Source organism: Dama dama, chromosome 20 (genome assembly GCF_033118175.1).
Source record: "Dama dama isolate Ldn47 chromosome 20, ASM3311817v1, whole genome shotgun sequence".
In the NCBI taxonomy this organism is placed as follows: Eukaryota; Metazoa; Chordata; class Mammalia; order Artiodactyla; family Cervidae; genus Dama; species Dama dama.
In genome coordinates, this window is record NC_083700.1 from 34,621,712 (window position 1) to 34,643,924 (window position 22,213).

At 51.1% G+C, this 22,213-nt stretch overlaps 1 protein-coding gene across 1 annotated transcript; it reads right to left on the reverse strand.

Annotated features, from left to right (window-relative positions):
* Positions 1-184: 184 nt before the first annotated feature.
* Positions 185-7,897, reverse strand: GPR61 (G protein-coupled receptor 61). Its single transcript, XM_061119965.1, has 4 exons — positions 7,840-7,897; positions 4,655-4,771; positions 2,231-4,414; positions 185-1,567 (listed from the first exon to the last, which is right to left on the reverse strand). The coding sequence occupies exon 3, from the start codon at positions 3,834-3,836 to the stop codon at positions 2,481-2,483; it is 1,356 nt and encodes a 451-aa protein (XP_060975948.1). The 5' UTR covers positions 3,837-4,414; positions 4,655-4,771; positions 7,840-7,897; the 3' UTR covers positions 185-1,567; positions 2,231-2,480.
* Between the last annotated feature and the right edge of the window lie 14,316 nt (positions 7,898-22,213).

The window sequence follows — 22,213 nt, forward strand, 5'->3', positions numbered from 1 at the left end:
TTTATAAGTCAAATTTTGCCTAGGAACTGCTTTCACAAGCTTAAGAATTACATATGGAACTTTACCAAGTGATCCTGGTGATTAAAATACTCCTGGAAGGTGGTCATGACAGAAATTGTTGGGAAAGTTCTCAGCATAATAGAAGAGAAAATTTTATTTCTTTCATGATCAACTCAGGGGAAAATAAATGCAAATAAACCATATGTCAAAAAAGCATAAAGCATATGTCAAATTCTGTAATAAATGCCAGGGAGGTCACAGTGTCAAGAAATTTCAGCCTAAATTAGCAATATCCTTGCACTCAAGATTTTCTCCTTTGGAATATGGTAAAGGAAGGGTTGGAGGGCAAAGTCAAAGGAAAAGGCAAAATAAATTAACAAAATGGCTGCCAGGCAATGCTCCCCCTCCCCACCTACACGAATCTTTCCTATTTCCACTAGACTTACACTGCCACCTGCTGGCAACGCTCAGTCTACTAGTTGATCAGTGATGTTTGGATGTTTTCCCCTATCTAGAAATGCGATTCCTCATGAATTTATCTTAAAAGGGAGGAGAGAGTGGAGGAGAACATGCCTTCAATCGCAAAAGACTCTCTTCGAAATATAAATTATCTGAAGGAACTCCTCAGTGCAATAAGGGCTTGTGCTAAAATAAGTCTAGCAGTAGGAAGACAGAAACCTGGAAAATTTCCTAGATCTGAAGAGAAAAAGCTGCCCTATTTCATTTAATAAATCATTTTCTTCAACTAGAGTTTCATCTGCAACCCCCACACTTTCCAGTCTGCAGGAAGCCTCCATGTAGACATCTTGCTGCATTGGGCTGAACTCTCAAGTTAAAACCATGAACATATTTTTCAATATATTTCTCTAAAATTCTATAATGCTTTACTATATGTGAATGCTCTGTCAAAATATAAAACAAGGTACCTGATCAAATTAAGACTGTGCACTCCTTGAAGGCAGTGACTATAAATCTGTGTGAGTCCCAGAGAATGGGGTATTCAGCTATTATGCACTGGGTTGAACTGAAGGAGTCAATGTTGATATCAGCATAACATTTTTATAGTAAAAATTATTTATTAGCTGTTCAAAGGGGAAGCTAACCTACTCCCACCAACCCGTCTTCCCCGTTGAAGCTCAATAAACCAGGAATTTGTTCAAATACAGATCACATCACCATCTGGTCCTGCCTTGACTCTTTAATGTTACCTGATTGAAATGAGGGAAATGGATGAACAGGCAGTCCCAGATGGGTGTCCTGTCCAGTTTTGCAGTTGTTCCCCCTCCCTTGAATAGACCGCCATCAGTACCACCTAACAGTTCCTACAGTTTCAGTCTGCTGAGCCCAGTTCTGCACCCCCTGTCCAACCCAGGGCTGCAGATAGGAGAGAGATTTAAGTCTTTGTCACTGAAGCTAATTTTGAGAGCGATGAATGGGAGTAGGGAAGCATTTAATGAACCATGGAAACCCCACCTTTCCCATTCCCAACCTTAGTCTCTTGTACCCGGTTGTCCAGGGGGCTGGCGATGGGTCACTGCCATGAGGAGAGAGATCAGGGAGGCCAGTTCTGGAAAATAAAGATTTACAGTATTATTGGTCAGGGTTATTATGGGCCTCTCTGTATCCAACCACCTTAGCAATTCAAATGCTAACCCCTACCTTCAGCAATCCAACCCCCAATCCTTCCATTTCATCCTAAAAGACAAGGAGAAAGAGCCATCCTGTTTTAATCTTGCCTCTGCTAAGATCAAGTCCCAAAATTGATCTCTCATGTCTAAGAGAGAGAAAAAATACAACAGAACAGCTATTCCTGGAAGGTGGGAGAGAGAGCTGCAGTCAACTTTCCTCTCTTCTACTCTGTAGGCCCTGATTACTACTTCCGCTTGCTCTGACCAAACTCAAGAAAGGAATAAAGCTGGTCCTCTCACTTCAAGGAAACCTCAGGTTTAAAACTAGAAAAAAATCTGTTAAATGGAAACACTTGGCTGCAATTTTGTCCTGTTTTTTTAAGCCTAGCAAGGAAATGAGAAGTCAGGGGTCATTTTCTTAACTTGCCTGGGAGCAGTTTCTACCATGGGCTATTATACTGAAAAATGAAAGATCCTAAAGGGTCCTCAGAATAACTCCACACCTGCTGCCCTATATCCTCCAACTCCTACCCTTAGAATTTCCCTGCTTCCTGAAGCATGGAAAGCGCACTGGTTGAAAAGCATCATCATCATCATCTCACCTTCGTGACCCTTGACTCTCGTCACCATCTCACCAAGTTCCCTCCCCCAGTAGTCAAGGATCATAGCCATGTCCAAGGCTTTTGCCACATATCCATCCAGTTGGCTCTGTTGCTGACGCAGAAACATTAAGCAAAAGCTGTGTGCAGAGGCCCCAGCCCCAGCTAGCCAGAAAAAGGTGATCCCACAAGGAGTTCCTTGCAGTTATAACTGGCCCCCAGCCCCATCACCCTCCAAGTGTCCACCAGCCCATCATGACTCCAGTCGTGGTGTGGGGGCGGGACAGAGGTAGTTGTCCGACATGATGATATCGCTGGTGAGTTGTTGCTCCAAGAACTCAGAGGTCTCCTCAGCTATCTGGCCAGGGATTCGAAAGTCAACTGCAGGTGGCTCCTGCTTGGGGCTGGGTACAGGTCGGGAAGCCCAGGACTCCGTGGGACAGCCAGTGCTCTGAAGAAACTGCAGGAAGTTCTCCTCAATGGAGCCCTCCCGGCTTGGCAGCCTCAGCTCCTCCTCTGGAGCCTGTTTGAAGAAGCAGACAAACTGCTTGCTGAGCTCCCCCCGGATCTGCCGATTGAGACATCCGTAGAAGAAAGGGTTGGAAGTGAAGCAGAAGTAGCCAATCCAGGTCACCACATTCTCCACCTGCCCCGTCGAAACAGGCTGAGCACTCAGGGCGACATAGAGGTGAAAAGAAAAGTAGGGCAACCAGCAGAGCAGGAACTGTCCCCCCACAGCCAGGAGGACCACTGCTGCCTTCCCTCCCCCAAACGTCCGGTGTGGCGTGGTCTGGGGGGCCCCCGAGCTGGTGACCATCGTGGAGCGGCTGCTGAGAGACTCAGAGCGTTGCCGGGGGGTCTCCATCCACGTGGGCAGTGGTCCATGCTGCATGGCAGCCACACGGGCTACTCGGAACATGCTGCAGTAGACCACTAGGATGAGGAGCAAGGGCAACAGGAAGTAAAGGACAGCAAAGACCACCACAAAAAGCTGGCAGTAGGCACTGTGGCTCCATTGGAGTGAGCAGCCTAGGGGGATGCTGGGAGCTCCCTCCTCCCGCGAGACCCTTCCCAAAACTGGCACAGAAGCCATGGCCAAGGCCTTCACCCACACACCCACCAGAACAGAGGCCACCAGCCCCAGCGTCATGCGCACCTCGTAACGCATGGGGTGGACCACGTAATAGTAGCGCTCCACGTTGATGGCCGACACTGAGAGAATGGCCAGGCTAACAAAGCATATGCTCAGGAACAAGTAGAGGCGGCAGGCAACCTCCCCAAAGAGGTCATGGTCAAAGAGGGCGGAGCTGGAGAGCATTGCCAGGGGCATGAGGGTCAAGGCGGCCAGCAGGTCCACCAGACAGAGGTGGAAGACAAAGACAAATTTTCGAAGGGCAGGTGTCTTGGCAATAACAGCCATAACAGCAGCATTGCCAGCCACAGCGGTCAAGTCCAGCAGGAGCATGAAGAAGAGGGCCACGGATTCTGAAGCCACGTCCCGCAGCCCTGCCTCCGGGACCCCACTGGCAGTAGAGGGACCTGGGGTTTGAGGAGCCCTCCCCAGTGTGGAAGAGTTCCCTGACGACTGGGGGATGGGTGAGGACTCCATGGGGCCGAAAGAGGACACCCAGGTCACCTCCTGTCACAGGCCCATCCCCCATCCTAGTCCAGTGCCCCTGGGATGGCAAGCCCAGGCCCAGGCTTCCCAATTTTGTGTGTGCAGATCTGGGGGAGAGAGCGCCTCCTGCTGGAGCGTCTCAGCAGGCTCCTGTTGCCAGCCTTCAAGGCCAGTGACTGAGGGCTCAGGAGACAGCTCCGGTCCACCTTGGTGACTGCAAAGAAGCAAGAGAGGGAGCGATGCAGGAGCCTCACCCACTCAACACTCCATCTTCTGAGTGGTCTCCAGCTCCTTTTCCACTTCCTTTTCCTCTCTTTTCCACACCCTTCTCCCCTTTCAAGGACTGTTGTCCAGAGTCTAAATCCTTTGTCTCCCTTTCTCAGGGTCCCGCCGAGCTCTGGGATGGTGCCCCAGTTTTAAGGTTGCTTATGTAAATTTCCTGATTTCTTGTCTCCTCAGAATGGCAGGAATCATTGTGGAGAACAAGCATAAGATCCAGTTTGCAGTCCCAGGTCTGGGAATTACTAACTCTGTGGCTCTTCTCAGCTTTGGTTTCCTCATAAAGCCATCTGTAAAATGAAAGGAATAATACCTACTTCACAACTGTGTTTGGAAGATGCTGCAGGATTTATTAATAAAATCCTAATAAGCAGTAATGTATATATGGTGCTTTCCACACGCCAGGCCCTGTTCTCAGCATTCCACATATATTAACTCATTTTAATCCTTATGTAACCATATGAGGTAGATATCCTTTCCCTATTTTGCGGTTGATAAAACTGGGACCTACCGGAGATAAAGGAACTTACCGAAGGTCACATAGCTCGTAAGTGGCCAGGTCCAGTTACACACCCAGGAGGCCTGGCTCCAGGGCTAGCACTCAGCCCCCCGTGCCATGCTTCGCCTGAAGGTGCCCTCCACAGTGGCTGCAACACAACAGACATTCAGTAAATAGTTGTTGAATTTGAAACATCTCTAAAAATGTCTCTCGGGCTTCTCTGGTGACTCAGTGGTAAACAATTCCACCTGCCAATGCAGGAGACACGGGTTCCATCCCTGGACCAGGAAGATCCTATATGCCGCAGAGCAACAACTGCAACTACTGAAGCCTGCACACCTTACAGCCCATGCTCCACAATGAGAGAAACTACCCACGATGAGAAGCCAGTGCACCACAATGATGAGTAGCCCCTGCTCGCTGCAACTAGAGAAAAACCCACACAGCAACGAAGACCCAATACAGTGAAAAATAAAATTAATTAATTAATTAAAAATAAAAAAATGTCTCCCGCTCAGCTGGGGCTACCACTGGGAAGAGATCACCTGAAAAGGGGAAAGATTGTGCTTAAGTTTGCTCTAACATCGCCACCCCCAAGCCAAAGAGCTGCCATTTTGGGAGTGTTGAGAAGGACCAGTGAAAACAAAACATCCCACTGGCAGGAAACTGGGAAGTCAATTCATCCAGCCTCTATTGCTCCCAAAGGCAGAAGGGCATAGTCATATGAAAGCTGCCCATCTCTACCCACTCATTAACTTACCAAGGTCACTGTGCCCCGGGAGGTCAGAGAGGAGCTGCTCCTAACCTCCCACTCTCCAGGGCCCTGGATCTTGGGTCATTGCAGCTGACCATGGAGGGACCTCTGGCCAAAACCCTCCTGTTCCTGGACTGTTACCATAGACCCAGAACAAGAAGGGGGAGTAGGCATCTGTATAAAAGGTATGGGGAGTGAAGGTGGGTGAGCATAAAGCAGAGAGGTAAACCGGAGGAATCTGGCAAAGGAAGAAGTCTCCGGGTTCAGCGTCTCTCATTTCTCTGATAAAATCTGTTTTATGTGTCTCATTATCCATGCTGAGTTAGCACAGAATTGAAATAAGTTGCCCAATGTAAAGTTGACCCTTGAACAACGTTCTGAGTTTGAATTGCAGGAGTCTACTTACATGGAGATTTTTTTTTTCAATAATAAATACTACAGTACTACAGGATCCCATCAGCAGTATGGGATGCGGAACAGCAAGACGGAAGGCCGACTATAGTTTATACAGGGATTTTTCACTGCTCAAAGGGGCAGCACTGCTAACCCTCACATTGTTCAAGAGTCAGCTGTAATTTTAATTTTTTTATTTCCATATGCCATTCTTGCAGTCCAGAGTCCCTCAGCATAGTATACTAAAGTATAAAAATTAGAGGCAAACTGTGGCCATGCCAAGTCTAATGGGCTTTTTGCAGACAAGTCAGAAGTTTCCTGGGTCACTCTCCTCATGTGTTAAATGGGAGGGTTGGACTGGAAAAACCTCAAGCTTTCCATATGTGATAACATTGGATGGCTCAGTGAGTTCCTGGGCTATGGAGGGCCTGGTGGCTGCTCAATTAAAACGCCACCATTTCTCTGACTGAAGTAAGGAGGCCCACACGGGCAGAGAGGCCCCTCGCCCCTCTGTAGCTACAGCCGTACAATCACCCTTGGGTTTTGGCATTACCACCACCCCTGCACTAATTTAACTTCTAGCATGCCATGCTGGCAGTATGTGCTCAGTACAACTTTGCAACCTGAATCAAACTCAGATTGGTCAGTGGAATCCTTTCCTCCAGGATATACTCCAGGAACACTCAGCTGTGTGCCAGCCAGGAGCCTCTCTTCTGAAATGAGTAACTTGGGCTCCTGGACTTGAGGGAGTCCTAACTTTGGACTAACTACCCAGAGATGTGCCTGCCTCTCCCAGGGGATAAAAAACAGCTCATATCACATTGCCTCGAAGTCTGTGGAGAGGGTAAAAGAGAGGGCTCAGGGTAGAGAGGCTTATCATAAGACAACCTTCCAGAAAAAAGTGTGGGGAGAAACACCAGGAGAGGCAAACTTGCCCTTTTCTTTCTATGCCATGACTCCCCCATCCCTTCTACCTGAGAGTGGGGCCCAGAAGACATGACTCTGGGGCCCTGGGAGCTAAAGGAGTCAAGGCCCACCACTTCTGCCCAGACATCAAGAGTCTGCCAGCAGGGCCTACCCAGGGTCCCAGACCTTGGGAAGCAGATGTGTGTTCCACGTGGAGATGGAGAGGTGCTGTGCAGCCATAATGGAGCCCTAGGCAAGAAGGCAATGAACATTCCTCTTTTTCGCAGCCCCTCTGAGCCTTGCCAGTATCTCTGCACTGCTCCCTAAATTCCAGCATTCCCATTTACCTTCTAAAGAAAAGCCAGTATACCCACTCCCCAGCACTTCCTCACTGATGGACCAGGGTAAAGGCTGGGAGGGACATGGGGTAACAGTTTCACAGTGGAAGCCCAGGGAGCCTCGCTCCACTCCTCGCTCGATTATCGTGGCTTCTCGGATGCTCTTACCCTCTCCCTGTTCCCTTCTAGCAACCCTTCCCTCACCTCCAGAACATCTCAATACCTGGAAGCCTTTGCCATCCTAGAGGTTGAAGTCTGGGCCTCTAGCAGGGGTACGGTCAAGTTACAAATAGCCTTGTCTCAGGAGGCAAGATGTACATAAGTGCCCAGCCCAAGGCCACAGAGGTGTTGGGATTCACATGCACCTGTTTCTTAGTTACAGAGCTTCCATACCGAGGACCCGAGCCTGGCCTTCCTTCAGACAAGAGCAAACCCCCACCTAAGCCAGGAGAGATTTTCAGGGGGCTATGGCACCTCCCCCCAGCAGAGTTGCCCACGCCTAGGACACAGAGTTGCCCGTCGGCCTGGATGCCAAAGGACCTATTCCTAGGATGTAGGGGACCCATTTCTATGACATGGAGCAAGATAGATGGGGAACCCTGTCTGTCTGCAGGATGTGGATACTCCTACTGGAGATCAACCCCCATCTCTAGACTTCAGAGATGCCCACACCCCAATATTTCCTTCAGGATACCTGGGGACCCATCCCCGGACAAAACTGCCCACCATAAGGGAGGGTGGGCTATACCCTTCTGTAGGGTACCTCAGCACTCATCACCAGGCCTGGGTCTGGCCCCCATTTCTGGCCTAGTCGGCAACTCCTACCTTTGCTGAGCATCTCCCGGCTCCCATGTGATAGCGCCTCTCAGCTGATGCTTCTCCAAGGCTGCTGAAGCCTGAACCACTGCAGTGATCAGTGAGAGGCAGCCGGCAGAGCAGGATGCTCTGAGAGCTTCTGGGTCCTAATGGCCTCCTGCTTCCCACCCAGACCCTTGGAGCCACTTCTGGAGCCAGGAGCCAGGGACCAGTGCCCCCAGGCAAGGCACCCAAGAGTGGGCCCAGCCCCTCCCACTCCTCTCAGGCCGCTGGAGTGGTAGCTCAAAAGCCTGGTTAGGCCAGGTGATGGCAGGCTGGGGAGACCCTCCTGGCTAACCTGATGACATAAAAAGAGCACTCAGAGTCAGAAGATCCAGGTTTAAGGCCTGACTCTGGCAGTTCCTAACTGTGTGACCTTAGGAAAGTCACTTGTCATTTCTGGCCTTGGTTTCTTATTCGTTCAAAGGGAGTGAAAGTGAAAGTGTTTGTTACTCAGGCGTGTCTGACTTTTTGTGACCACACGGACTGGAGCCAGCCAGGCTCCTCTGTCATGGAATTCTCCAGGCAAGAATACTGGAGTAGGTTTTGCCAGTTCTTACTCCAGAGGATCTTCCCCACCCAGGGATCGAACCTGGGTATCCTGCATTGTGGGCAGGTTCTTTACCGTCTGAGCCACTAGGGAAGCTCTCAAAGGGAACTGAAGACAGATGGTCCCCGAGGTTTCTGACAGCTGGGCCATTGCCTGGTTCTGTGACATCAGAACCAAGGCACTTCTGTAGTAGGCCAGTCAGTGCAGACACAGGGCCCCAGGGGCAGGTCTGACAGGGGCTGTGGCTCGAGAGCATAGCCCAAAGCTGGGCTCCTTTGGAAGCTGCTTCCTGTACAGAGAGAACAGGTTTGGAGGAGAGCTAAGGGCTTTGTCCTAATCCTGCACTTGCCCCTCAAAAAGTGCTTTATTATTGTCTTCTTGGATAGTATGTTTTTCTGGTATGGGGCTGTGAGAGCTTGTGGAGATGGGAGAACTGAACACCCTCATAAGCCACCCTGTGGCACCAACACACCACAGCTTCCTCAAGGCAGGGTGGGAGGCAGGCGCTTGGGGAGGCTGATTGTTCCGGATCTATCGGGCTGAACAGAGCTAGGAAACATTATCGGCAGAAGGGCGAAGAACAGGTGATGAGCCTTTGGAAGTGAGATGAAGGGGCATGACTTCCCACCAACTATGAAGAAAACAGCTCCCTCAGGATTGGGGCTGACACCCAAGGACAGGATCCTAAGACTGTAGAGTTGTAAGACATCCTACAGGCCAAGGCATCTGTGCTTCTGAGGCCCAGAGAGGTGAAGAGATTGCCCAGAGTCACATATGGCAGAGCCGTGAGCCTAGACAAGGAATTCAGTCATGGTATCTGCTCCAGAGCCCTCTTCCCTGAGACTCACCTGTATGGGAATTACTTCTGTCTCAAAAACAGAAGAAAGGGAATTCTGGAACTGTTTACCAGACCCCAGTCAAAGAGTCATAAGAACAACGAATTACCCAGGGAACACAAAGAGGGCAAGGTGGCTTTCCCAGGCCCTGGGTCAACAACAAAGAGTCCAGTGACCAGCCCAGACCCACACTGTGATCTCCACTGTTCCCATCAGCCCTTTCTTGAGCTCTTATGAGTGCCAGCCCCTTCACATATGAGGCCTTCAATCCCCACACCAGTTTTATGAGGCAGCCATCATACACCTTATGTCACAGATGAGGAAATGGGTACCAGAGGTGAGGTGACTTTGCCCAGATCACAGAGCTAGTAAAAACCAGAGCCAGTATTTGAACCCATGTCTGTTTGAAGTCAAAGCATTTACTTCTTCCCCCCTACCCCCATGGCTTCTCTGGAGGCCTGACATGAGACTCGGGGCTGAGGCCCTAAAGCCAGTTCCATAGAAATGGCCACTACCTTCCAGGAAACAGCCTAAAACAAAATTAGATATACCTGAGTACAGGGAAATCTAATTAAAATGTCAAATTAAACCCGAAGACAGCAAAGTGATTTTTATCAAAACTTGTGCTCTCATAATTGGCAGGATCATCCTGGCATCAGTCAGACCCTCTGGGATCAGGTAAAGCCTGTCCCTGATCAGGGCCCACATCATTCCTGCAGGGGCCTAGCTCAGACTGACATGGCCCCTGTCCAAGGATTCACAAAGAACCAGAGACTACACTTAGAATGGGATTATAGGAGGGACTTCCCTGGAGCGTCCATGGCTGGAACCCAGATTGAATCCCTGGTTGGAGAACTAAGATCCCACAGGCCACACAGTGTGACCAGGAAAAAAGAAAGAAAGAGCGCTGGATTGGTCAGAAGTCCTTGGTTCTAACTGGGCTTTACTCTGTTGGTCAACAGCAGGAACTTAGCCTGTGCCTGAGTATTACTATCTATAAAAGGGATAAAATTCTTTACTTCCTACTTATCCAATAGGGATTTGTTGTTGTCGTTTAGTCACTAAGTCATGTCCAACTCTTTGGGACCCAGTGGATTGTATCTGCCAGGTTCCTCTGTCCATAGTCTTTCCCAGGCAGGAATACTGGAGTAGGTTGCCATTTCCTTCTCCAGGGGATCTTCCCAACCCAGGGATTGAACCCACGTTTCCTGCTTGACAGGCCCATTCTTCACCACTGCGCCCCCTGGGAAGCCCATCTAATAGGAATAAGAAGCATACAATACATAGCCTGCTTCTCAGGCTTGGGGGAGCTAGTACAGTTACTCTAGCTGGTCAGACAACTGGGGTGGTGGCCAGCAGGCAAAGTCTCCAAGTCCTGGAGTCCCTCCCAGGATCCTGGCGGGGTACTTGGTACTGAAGTCTGATTTAGTACTGAGGTCTGATTTCATCCCAGCTTGCTCCTTGCCCTACCTGACCCTTGCCCTCCATCACCTCTTTTTTATTTTTGGCCATGCCACATGGCTTGTGGGATCTCAATTCCCTGACCAGGGATTGAACCCAGACCCCAGCAGTGAAAGTGTTGAGTCCTAACTACTCGATCATGGGGCAATTCCCCACTAGCACCTCTTGATGGGCTTATGTCCACCCCTCCCACTCTCTCTTGCCTCCACAAGATGAGGCCTTGAAATGGACCACGTTTATCTTTCATTCATCCACCCATGTGTTCAGAAGTCTCTTGAATATTCCTTATGTTCCCACAGCGCCCTTCCCATCGCCCTTCACCTGCTTGGTGGCACCCGCTGCCCTCCTCCTCTCCTCTCTCTGGGTCTGTCAAAACCTGCTCTCAGGGAAGCGGCTGATAAATCCATTCACACTGATAGCAGCTTAGTGTGTTCTCTCTCCCAGGAATATTAACAATTTAACAGGGAACAAAGGGAAGAAGCCGGATGTTGGGCTTCCAGCATCGACAAGGGGTGTCCCCGAGATCCTACAGCAAAGACTGGTGTTGCCCCCGGGACACCGACATGATGCCCTCCCAGCCCCCACCACACCCACATGGACATGCAAGCCTCCGCATGTGGAGAGCAGGCTCACAGCTGGGACCTCCCCACCACAGCTCAGCTCCTGGCTCTCCAAAAGCCCCCTGTGCCAGCACCAGCCACACCTGCTCCCCAGGCAGCCAGCCCCCTGCCCACCATCTGTGGCCAGGCTGAGGGGCTGAAGAGGGAGTCAGAGGAAAGCAGAGGTGAAAGCCTTTCCATTCCCTTTATTCCCCCACAGTCTGGCCTACACCCCCTGCCAGGAGCCAAGATCTGACAGTATATTCAGCCTGCAGCTGCCACTGGTCATGTGAGCCCATTGCTAGGTTACAGGGACCCAAAAATAAATCCTTCCCAACCAGATTAGAAACTGAGGGCCTTGGATGAACCAGACTCACAAGAGTGACAGGAACACCCACAGAGCCTGAGCAGGCCAGGCCTGCTATGAGACCACAGAACCTTTCCCTTGCTGCCCACCCACCCCCATCCATCAGCTGGGGCTCAATGCTGGACCTCCAAAGAAAAATTCCCAGAGAGCTGCTGGGCCCTTGCTAATTGCACAATAAATAGGCATCCAGGCAGAGTGGCCCTTCCTCACTAATATCAGGGGCTGGTTGGGCAATACCTCTCTGCCTCTTCTTCCCATCCAACATCTTCAGCATCAGCCTGCCCCCTCACATGCCCCGCCCCATCCCAGGGTACCTGCAAGGCACCATTAATCATTTTCCCTGTGGCCAGAAGGCCGATCTGTGCCAGTTTCCTTTTTCCAGACTCTGGGAGGGAAGGCAATCTAGCAGTCACCCCAGAACTAGGCACTTTGACAGGAGAAATGTCACAACAATCTTCTGAGTTAGTTTCAAAAACTCCATTTACACATGTGGAAACTGAGGCGCAGAGAAGTTAAGTGACTTTCTCAGAGCCACACATCTAAGCAGCTAGAAATCCCAGATCTCTATTTACTGAGTCTGGAGGTGGGACAAGGAAAAGGACAGGGAAGCACAGGGAAGGGAAGTAGGGGTCCCTGAAATCCCTTCCCTGGAGCCTGATAGCTGGACACTTTACTTACTCTGAGTTGGGAGTGCTGTCTCTCTCTGCTACTCACCTCCACATCCTGAGACCAGCCACAGCTGACCCAGGCCACTTGCCTCCTTCTTTATGGCTTTGGGCTCTGTCACCTTCTCTGGTCCAGGACCTAGATGGGGTCATTCCTGATGCTCAGGCCTGAGGAGAGTCATGTACAAATCCCCAGTAATCTTTACCCTTCTACTTCAGAACCTTGACCTGCAGTCAAAATAGCAGAGCTTTGAGGGTCATCATGGGTGCATGCTCAGTTGTGTCCAACTCTGACCCCATGAATTATAGCCCACCAGGCTCTTCTGTCCATGGAATTTTCCAGGCAAGAATACTGGAGTGGGTTGCCATGCCCTTCTCCAGGTTATCTCCCTGACCCAGGGTTCAAATCCACATCTCTTGCATCTCCTTCATTGGCAGGCAGGTTCTTTACCTCTGGTGCCACCTGGAAAGCCCGTGGTGGCTCAGACAGTAAAGAATCTGCCTGCAATGCAGGAGAGTGGGTTCGATCCCTGGGTCAGGAAGATCCCCTGGAGAAGGGAATGGCTACCTACTCCAGCTTCTTGCCTGGAAAATTCCAAGGACAGAGGAGCCTGGTGAACTACAGCCCATGCAGTCACAAAGAGTCAGACACAACTGAGCAACTAACACACACTTGAGGATCATAGGGGGCTTCCCTGATAGCTCAGTTGGTAAAGAATCCACCTGCAATGCAGGAGACCCCAGTTTGATTCCCGGGTTGGGAAGAGAGGATCATAGGAGGTCAAATAGCAATTTTATAGATGAATAGGCCCAGAGACAGGAAGTAACTTGCCCAAGGCTCCACAGCTAGAGGGCAAAGGAGAAGTGACCAGAATCTAAGCTTCTGGATCCCTATCCCCTTTTTTTGTGCCTGTCACTAAGGACAGTTGGGGGTCTGTCATACTTGGTGCTGGGGCAAACCCAAAGTTCCCCCAATACCAGGCTCCCTTCCTCGACTTGCCACATCTCTAAGGCCCTCCCACCTGCCTATTCTCTTCAGGAAAGTGCTCCTCCTCCCCAAGCAAGGGTCTAAGGAGGCCCAGACCCCCCACTCAGCTCCTTGTACATGTCTTACCTCCCCACTCTGATGACACGCCTATCATCACCTAAATCCTTGGAGCATCCCATTCCCACCTCCTGCAGCTCCCAGCAGCCCGAACTACAGGCTTCATGTTACTCAACTCACGAAATATCTTTTGAGCACCTTCTATGTGCAAAGCCCTCTTTAGGAGGTAAGAGAGAGGGTTCAAAGGTGAAGCAAATACAAACATTGCCCTCTTGGTGCTAACAGTCTAGAATGAAGATGAAGCAGGTTATCACCTTCAAAGGAGAAGTACTGTGGAGGTTCAAAGGAAAAAGTGAACCCACTTGCTCAGGAAATCTGGGAAGGCTTCCTGAAGGAAGTGGCAGGGGTCTTAAAGGAGGAAAGTGAAAAGTGAAAGTGAAGTTGTGTCCGACTCTTTGTGACCCCACGGACTGTAGCCTATCAGGCTCCTCCATCCACGGGATTCTCCAGGTAAGAATACTGGAGTGGGTTGCCATTTCTCTCTCCATCATTTCCTTCTCCAGGGGATCTTCCCAACCCAGGGATCGAACCCTGGTCTCCTGCATTGGAGGCAGACACTTTAACCTCTGAGCCACCAAGGAAGACTCCTCTTAAAGGAGGAGTAGGATTTAAACTCCAGGTAAATCGAAGAATTGATGCTGTTGAACTGTAGTGCTGAGAGAAGACTCTTCAGAGTCCCTTGGACAGCAAGGAGATCAAATCAGTCAATCCTAAAGGAAATCAACCCTGAATATTCATTGGAAGGACTGATGCTGAAGCTCCAATACTTTGGCCATGTGAAAAGCCAACTCATTGGAGAAGATCCTGATGCTGGGAAAGATTGAGGACAGCAGGAGAAGGGGGTGACAGAGGATGAGATAGTTGGATGGCATCATCGACTCAATGGACATGAGTTTGAGCAAACTCCAGGAGATGGTGAAGGACAGGGAAGCCTGGCATGCTGCAGTCCATGATGTCACAAAGAGTCAGACATGTCTGAGTGATTGAACAACAACAACAATTGAAAGAGGAGAGGAGGAGAGTAGTTCAGGTGGAAGGAGCAGGTCTTGGAAAAACATGGAGACAGGCAGGTTTACGGAATACCAAGGCAAGAGAAGTTGTCCAGTTTGACTGAAAATAACACATGCATAGAGAAGAAGCGAGAATAGAGAAGTACACTGGCCAGACTGTGAAGGCCCCGTAAGCCAGACTGAAAAGTTAGCACTGAAAATGTTCTGAGCAGGGAAGCACAGGGCCACAAATGTGCCCCACCTCCAGTCTTTCAGTGAGTCAGTTGACAAGTATTTACTGAACCCACAAGTTCCAGAGTGAGGTGTTGAACTCAAGGCTAGAAATTTTCCTTATCATTCCGGCCTAGTGAGAGGCGCAAAAAAACACACAGATCATCATGGAGACAGTGCCTGTGAACGTACGACAACATGAACTCAGAGGAAAGGGGCCATCAGTGATGAAGTGATGGAGAGACAGATGATACCCCTGCATCTCACAGGTGACCTGCATATCTATTCTGTGAGGGAGGTGAAGAGCCGAGTGGTAACTCAAATGCCTGGAAACTCTCCCTTCTAGATTTATGTGTCATGAGATGCTGCCCAGCCTGATCTGCAGGGACAGGACATCCTGGACCACCCAGCTGTTCCTTCCAGGGCAGGTTGCCCGGCTGCCCACTCACTGCCAGGTCCTGGGCTCTGTCGTAAGAACAAAGAGCTGAGCTGTCCCAACTTGGGTTCCACAGAGAACTTTCAGCAGCACCTGGTCTCTGACTGTAGGGGGCATCCCTGCTCTACATCTCTGGGACAGCGCCCCCTAAGTGACGTGTACTCAGCCCTTCGGGACAAATGAGAGGTAGGGGAACCTGACCGTTCCTTCTCCACACTGGGCATAGCTGGGCACAGGGATACAAGCACTAGGCTTCTTTCCCAGTTTTTTTTCCTCCAAAGTCCTCTCCCTCCATTTCTGACCCACCTAAAAACAGGATCCCCATCCCCATTCAACTCTCACGTCCGAGGAAGGGCCAGACAGTTCTAGATCCAGAGCTCCTTAGGGATGGAGAGACAGCCTGTGTGTAGTCCCTCTGGGCAAGGTGGAGAGGGACAGATTGTCAGCCCTGGCCCACCCACATGAGGACCCTATTGGAGCATGATGTGTGAAAGCTTGTTCTCTCAGATGGCCTAGCCTGGAAGGGTAGCTCCAGAGGGTCTAAGTCAGCCCTGGGAACAGGGGATCCTAGCTAGATAGTGAGGACCAGGACACCAAGTGCTTGCTACATTTCAGGGCCTCTAGGCTTCTGCTTATTTAACTTATATGCAGAGTACACCATGAGAAACGCTGGGCTGGAAGAAGCACAAGCTGGAGTCAAGATTGCTGGGAGAAATATCAATAACCTCAGATATGCAGATGACACCACCCTTATGGCAGAAAGTGAAGAGGAACTAAAAAGCCCCTTGATGAAAGTGAAAGAGGAAAGTGAAAAAGTTGGCTTAAAGCTCAACATTCAAAAAACTAAGATCATGGCATCCGGTTCCATCACTTCATGGGAAATAGATGGGGAAACAGGGAAACAGTGTCAGACTTTATTTTTCTGGGCTCCAAAATCACTGTAGATGGTGGTTGCAACCATGAAATTAAAAGACGCTTACTCCTTGGAAGGAAAGTTATGACCAACCTAGATAGCATATTAAAAAGCAGAGACATTACTTTGCCAACAAAGGTCCGTTTAGTCAAGGCTATGGTTTTTCCAGTGGTCATGTATGGATGTGAGAGTTGGACTGTGAAGAAAGCTGAGCGCCAAAGAATTGATGCTTTTGAACTGTGATGTTGGAGAAGACTCTTGAGAGTCCCTTGGACTGCAAGGAGATCCAACCAGTCCATCCTAAAGAAGATCAGTCCTGGGTATTCATTGGAAAGACTGATGCTGAAGCTGAAACTCCAATACTTTGGCCACCTCATGCGAAGAGTTGACTCATTGGAAAAGACCCTGATGCTGGGAAGGATTGGGGGCAGGAGGAGAAGGGGACGACAGAGGATGAGATGGCTAGGTGGCATCACCGACTCCATGGACATGAGTTTGTGTAAACTCCAGGAGTTGGTGGTGGACAGGGAGGCCTGGCCTGCTGCGATTCACGGGGTCGCAAAGTCAGATACGACTGAGCAACTGAACTGAACTGAACTGAGGCCGCCCTGACAGCAAGCAGCCACAAGAGGGCAGTGTTGATCACAGAGCTGCAAATAGTCAAGTGCTGTTTCCAGGTAGAGGCGCCTCACTTCCAAACCCTCATCAGCTGTATCCCTCCTGGGGGACTTGCTGTCTTGTGGACCCCAGTTTTCACCTTTTAGACTCCCACAATATATGCATGGAGGGCCAGGTAAGCAGGCCAAGGATCCCAAGAGAAAAATCTTTCCCACTCCTAGGAGGTGGGTAGGAAGAGGTAGGCAGGCTAGCCTCCTGGAAGGAGCACTGATCTCAGAGTCCAAAGGCTGCACCCGCATGAGTGAGCAGTGTACTTGGGGCTACTCTACCCACTTCTCTGAGCCCCAGCTCCAACTGAGGTTTGGACTAGACCTGTAGGTCCTCTCGAAGGTCCTTTGCAGCTCTATATTTTGAGTCTGAGTCTTAGCTGCTGTCCTCAAGTGGCTTCTCTCTCCAGGGCCCTGGCAGCTTGAATCAGGGCCTGGGCGTAAGGGAGTGGACGCAGGAAATCAGAGTGGGCACTTCTACTCTCCACCAACCAGGTCATTCCTCTGGGAATTACAGCCAGAAAGAGATTCAGTCGTAAGACTGGGAAGGGACCCAGGAAGGGATGAATGGCATCAGCCAGGCCCCAGAAAGATTCCTCTGAAGGGTTCCATCGGATTGGTTTGTGTGTGACGGTGTGAATGGTAGGAGGGCTGGAGGCTGGCTGAGCAGTGTCCCCTCCCAGGCCCAGGCTACTCAGAAAGCCACAGGGCCAGATTAGACAGACCCAAAATGGAGGCTACAGGAAGCCTAGACCCCTTCCCTTGGCCTTTTCTCTCCAAATCCCCTAACAGTCACCTTGTCCCCTTCTCCCCACATTGCTCTGACCCCTGCCCTGCTTCCAGCCCATACCCTCATCCCCAGAAAGCAGAGTTCACAGCCTCAGTACTAGGGGAGGGTCCCTGCCTGACCGACCCATCTCTGTGGGCAGGGAGTCCCTGCCCACCCAGCATCCCTCCCGACCAGCTGTTCACTGTGCTTCTTTGTCCCCAGACAGTGTCTCCTGGCTCCCGTCATTTCACGCCAGGCCCCCAGACACACTCTGCCCAGCACCTCAGCTTCCCTGCTGGCCACCTATCCGACACGCGGGCCTGACCTTACACAGTACGGGGTGTCTTCTGCTTCCTGCATCCCATCTTCTCTTTCTTCCCTGCTGGCCTCATTTCTCACTGTTTTGTCTCTTATTTGGCTTCCCTCCTTCGACCTCTCTCCTCTGCCCTCCCTAGCCCGTTCTCAGATCTCTCTAAGTCTCAGAGCCTCTTTGCCCTGGGCCTCTGCTCCCCAGCCTCTCTGTTTCTTTGCCTTCAGCGGACACCTTTCCTTTCTCTCTCTCTCCTCCCTCACTTCCTCCTCTGCAGTGAGTGCATTGAGAATCCGATCCATTCCTCCCTGGACTGAAGGTATAAATAGCAGAAGGAGGCTGGGCTAGGAGCCAGACTTGCTACCAGCCTCTTCCTTGCAGCCCCAGGCTTGGGCATTCGGGACCAGTGGTGGGAAGGGTCCGGGGCAGAGAGTGAGAGGATTGGGATTGAAAGCCACTGTACAGAGAGGCAGACCCAGGCAGAGAGAGGATGTGACAGGAATATGGGGGTGTGGATCTTCGGGTCCTCCCCACCAGCCTATCCACCTGCACTAACAGGTTACAGAATTCCTTCTTTGCTGCTGGAGAAGGGGCTCTGGGTCAGAAGACTCCCCAGGGCCGCTCAAAGGCCTTGCTACCTCCTCCTGGCCACAGATGCATGGGCCCAGGTGGCAGCCAGCACAGCAGCTGGGGACTAGAGTGGAAGTGGTGGCCTCAGGAAACAGGCCACAGTCTCACCCCAGCCAGCTCCCCGGCCTAATTAGAGGCCGGAACAGGCATTGATCGTCCCTGAGCTCATTATGTCACAGCTGGGGAACAGCTGGCCAGTTTTTTCCAGGCCATTAGCTGCGCCATGAAGTGGAGAGAGGGAGGGGGCGTGTGAGCAGGATCAATACCCTGTCTGTCTGCGGGGGAAGCGCCTCGTGGCTGCCTCCTTCTGCACTCAGGGCCGGGTTTCTCCTCTCTGGAGCAGCCTGCCTGTGTGCTGAGCTCCTTGGCATTCACACACCAGGCTCAGCTCCTTCCAGCCTGGAGGCAGGAGAGACAGACTCTGACCTGACCCTGATCTGACCGGCGGGGACCCCCTGAGTCTTCTCTCTCTGGGGATGAGAAGGGCAGGAAAGAGTTTCAGGTTACCTACGCTGGGCTCAGAGGGGACCTTTAAAGTCCAGCTTCTCTCCACCCCCTAGGCAAGATGACACCTATGGCAGCTGTTTCTGCTGGCCCCGGGCCCACCTCTCTGTGCCCCCAGGCTGAGCCAGGTTTGGTTTCCAGGGTGCAGGGGCGGAGGGAGATGGGAAGGGATGCTCCAAACCTTGGGGAATGGCAGGTGGTGGAGGAGCGAGGCAAGCAGGTCAGCTGAGCGGGACCCAAGACAGGAGGCAAACTGCCCACACGCCCTGACCCCCAGGAGGCCCGCTGTCAGAGGGGAGTTCAGCTTTATTCAATGATCTGGCTTCTTACTTACAGAGTCAGAAGGTGTCAAGACCTCTAAAATCCCCCAAACGATACTTCTCAGTTTACAGAGAGAGAAAGCAAACTCTGCTGCTGCTAAGTCGCCTCAGTCATGTCCGACTCTTTGTGACCCTATGGGCCGGAAGCCCCCAGGCTCCTCTGTCTATGCAATTCTCCAGGCAAGAATGCTGGAGTGGGCTGCCATGCCCTCCTTCAGGGGATCTTCCCGACCCAGAGATTGAACCCTCATCTCAGGTCTCCTGCATTGGTAGGCAAGTTCTTTACCACTAGCGCCACCTGGGAAGCCCAAGCAAACACTAACATGCCTTAAGCTCTCTATGCCTGGCCGACTACTCTCAGCATTTCGCTTTAGTTCTCTCTGTCCTTTCCTACTGGTTCTATGTGAGTTCTGATGCAGCCCTGGGGACTTTCAGTCACATGTCCTTAGGCCACCAGTAGAATTGTGGGAACCACCAGGTTCCCCTCCATCCTGCCCCCACCCCACCCCACCCTGAGCACCACCCTGGGTCCAGCTGCTGTTCTGGGCAGTTCCCCTATCCCATGAACAGAGACCAGGATGTGCCACGCCCTCTGCTACCCAGACGTCCCACCCTAGCCTCTGTTTCCAGAATCAGCAGTGAATTGAGCCTGGGAGTCAGAAGGCCTGAACTCCAGACTTGAGTTCCTGCGAGGCTCAGCTCCAGTTATGCAGAGCTGGCAGACTGGTTTGACTAGATGGGCACAGAGGACAGACGACCCTTCAAATGCATTCCTCGTGTTATGGATGAGGAACCTGTGTCCCAGTGAGCAGAAGCCGTTTGCCCAGCTGGTTAGAGCAGATCTGAGACTGAGTTTGCCAGCTCCCAGCTGGTGAGTGTTGGTTTTATTCCACCACAAAGCCTTGGCTCTAAGTTCCCAAAGCCACAGATCAAAGTCTAGTGGATCACCCTTGACCCATCCAATGTGCCTGTGTGTTCAGTTGTTCAGTCAAGTCCAACTTTTTGTGACCCCATGGACTGTAACTTTGTCCAGAGGTCCAGGCTCCTCTCTCCATGGAATTCTCCTGGCAAGAATGCTGGAGTAGTTGTCATTTCCTCCTCCAAGGGATCTTCCCGACGCAGGGATTGAACTCATGTTTCCTACATCTCTTACACTGCAGGTGGATTCTTTACTGCTTGAGCCATTGGGGAAGCCCCTGACTGATCCAACACATCCTGACAAATCCAACAAATTGATTCCTAACAAGCCCAGAGTGCACCCTCTTCCTCAGGCCTCTGAGAACCAAGCGGAATGCAGGTTGGTTACCACGGCTGCCAGAAGCAGCTTCTTCTCCTGGATCCTCCATCCGGTCAGGAGCAGCTGCTACCAAGGGAGCTGATGGAGCAGAGACCAGCTGGGCCCTGCAGTGGCTGATGTTCCTCCATCTGTCTGTCTGGGTCCAGGAGGTGCCAAGAGCAGAGGGAGTCTGGTAGTAACCTGGCCTTGCTGAACTTCCTCCTGCCTGATTCACAGAGATAGAGCGAATTGGGAGAAATTAAGTATTGCTCCTTCTGCCGGCGTCGTGAGGAAAGAAATGTCTGTGTGGACTTGAAGATGACACGGCAACCGGCCTCGGAATCAGGAAGAACACAGGAATGAGTTCCAGAGTCCAGCTTCCCGGGGCCATCGGCAGGATGGCCTCTTCCTCCTCATCTTCTCCTTTGACTCCAGAAGGAAGAGTGACAGCTTTAAGCAGCAGGGGCAAAGATGCTGAACCCCATGGTTCTAGCCAGAATGTAGGGGGGCAGGGGTGGTCGGACAGCCTAGTGAGGGAACCCTAGCATAGGGTGCCTCAGATGGGGATCTTGTGGCAAAAGAGCTCTGAGAAGCCAGGGGCACAGGAATCAGCCCCCCTGAGCCTGGAAGGGACAGAGAGGTGCCAGCGCTGAACCATCTCCCATCAGAGTGTCCATCAGAATGTCTATGATGAGGAGAGTCCTTGTCCTGGCCGGGCATCCCATGGGTGCCATTTATTAGCCCTGTGGACTGGGGCAAGGCCTGGTCTCTCTCTGATCGTCAGACTTGCCTGATCTGTGACAAGATGCAGAGAGCAATGTTTGCCTCACAGGTTGCTGCAGCTTTAAGGCTGATGGGGCGGGGGGAGGTGGGGGGAAGTCTGTGAGAGGCTTCAGAAAACAGGAATGATGATTTTCATTACCCTACACTGCCCATCAGCATCTGTATGGTGTGTGGCGCTAGGACCCTGATGCCCAAGTTGCCAGCAGTGGTTTGTATCACCACATTGTGTACACAAGGACTTATGTCAGGAGGGACAGAAGCACACAGGGCCTTTCCTTCTAGAAGGGACTACCCTGGCCCCACCAGCAGATGTCTATGAATCTATAACAGCATTCATCAGTCCCCCCAGGGTCCATCTGCTCACAGAGAAGAGGCCTAAAATTGAAACAGCCAGGATGTGAGTGCGTACACACACATGCACACGCAGGCGTATACAGGGACACAGGCACTCGCATGACAGCGATCCGTGGCTCTGCCATCAATTGTCCTTCCTTCTGAGGTGCTGGGCCTTCCAGTTCACAGTCCGTTAAATGGTCAGTCTCTCTGGGTATAACATGTTGTGATGGTAACTGGTTGAAGAATTAAGAGAAATGTCAGGATTGAAGGGACAATTTTGCCTTTATTAGTTTTAGTTTTCTGGGAGAAAGATACTACTAATGATTTATATTTGGTATCATATTTTATGACTTAAAAAACAGTGTCACATACATTGCTATTTAAGCCACATGGCACTCTTAGGAGATGCATACTATTATCTGAGGCTCAGAGAGTTGAAGGGCCTTTCCTTGTCTTCAAATTTCATGATCTTGATATTTTCAAACACTACTGTCCAATTATTTTGTAGAATGTCCCTCGGTTTGAGTTTGGCTGATGTTACCTAATGAGTGGATTCAGGTTAAGCATTTTTATCAGGAATGCTACAGAAATGATGCTGT

Bases quoted from the DNA above. Each gene is read 5' to 3' on its own strand.
- GPR61 (XM_061119965.1), bottom strand. From the start codon at position 3,836: ATGGAGTCCTCACCCATCCCCCAGTCGTCAGGGAACTCTTCCACACTG.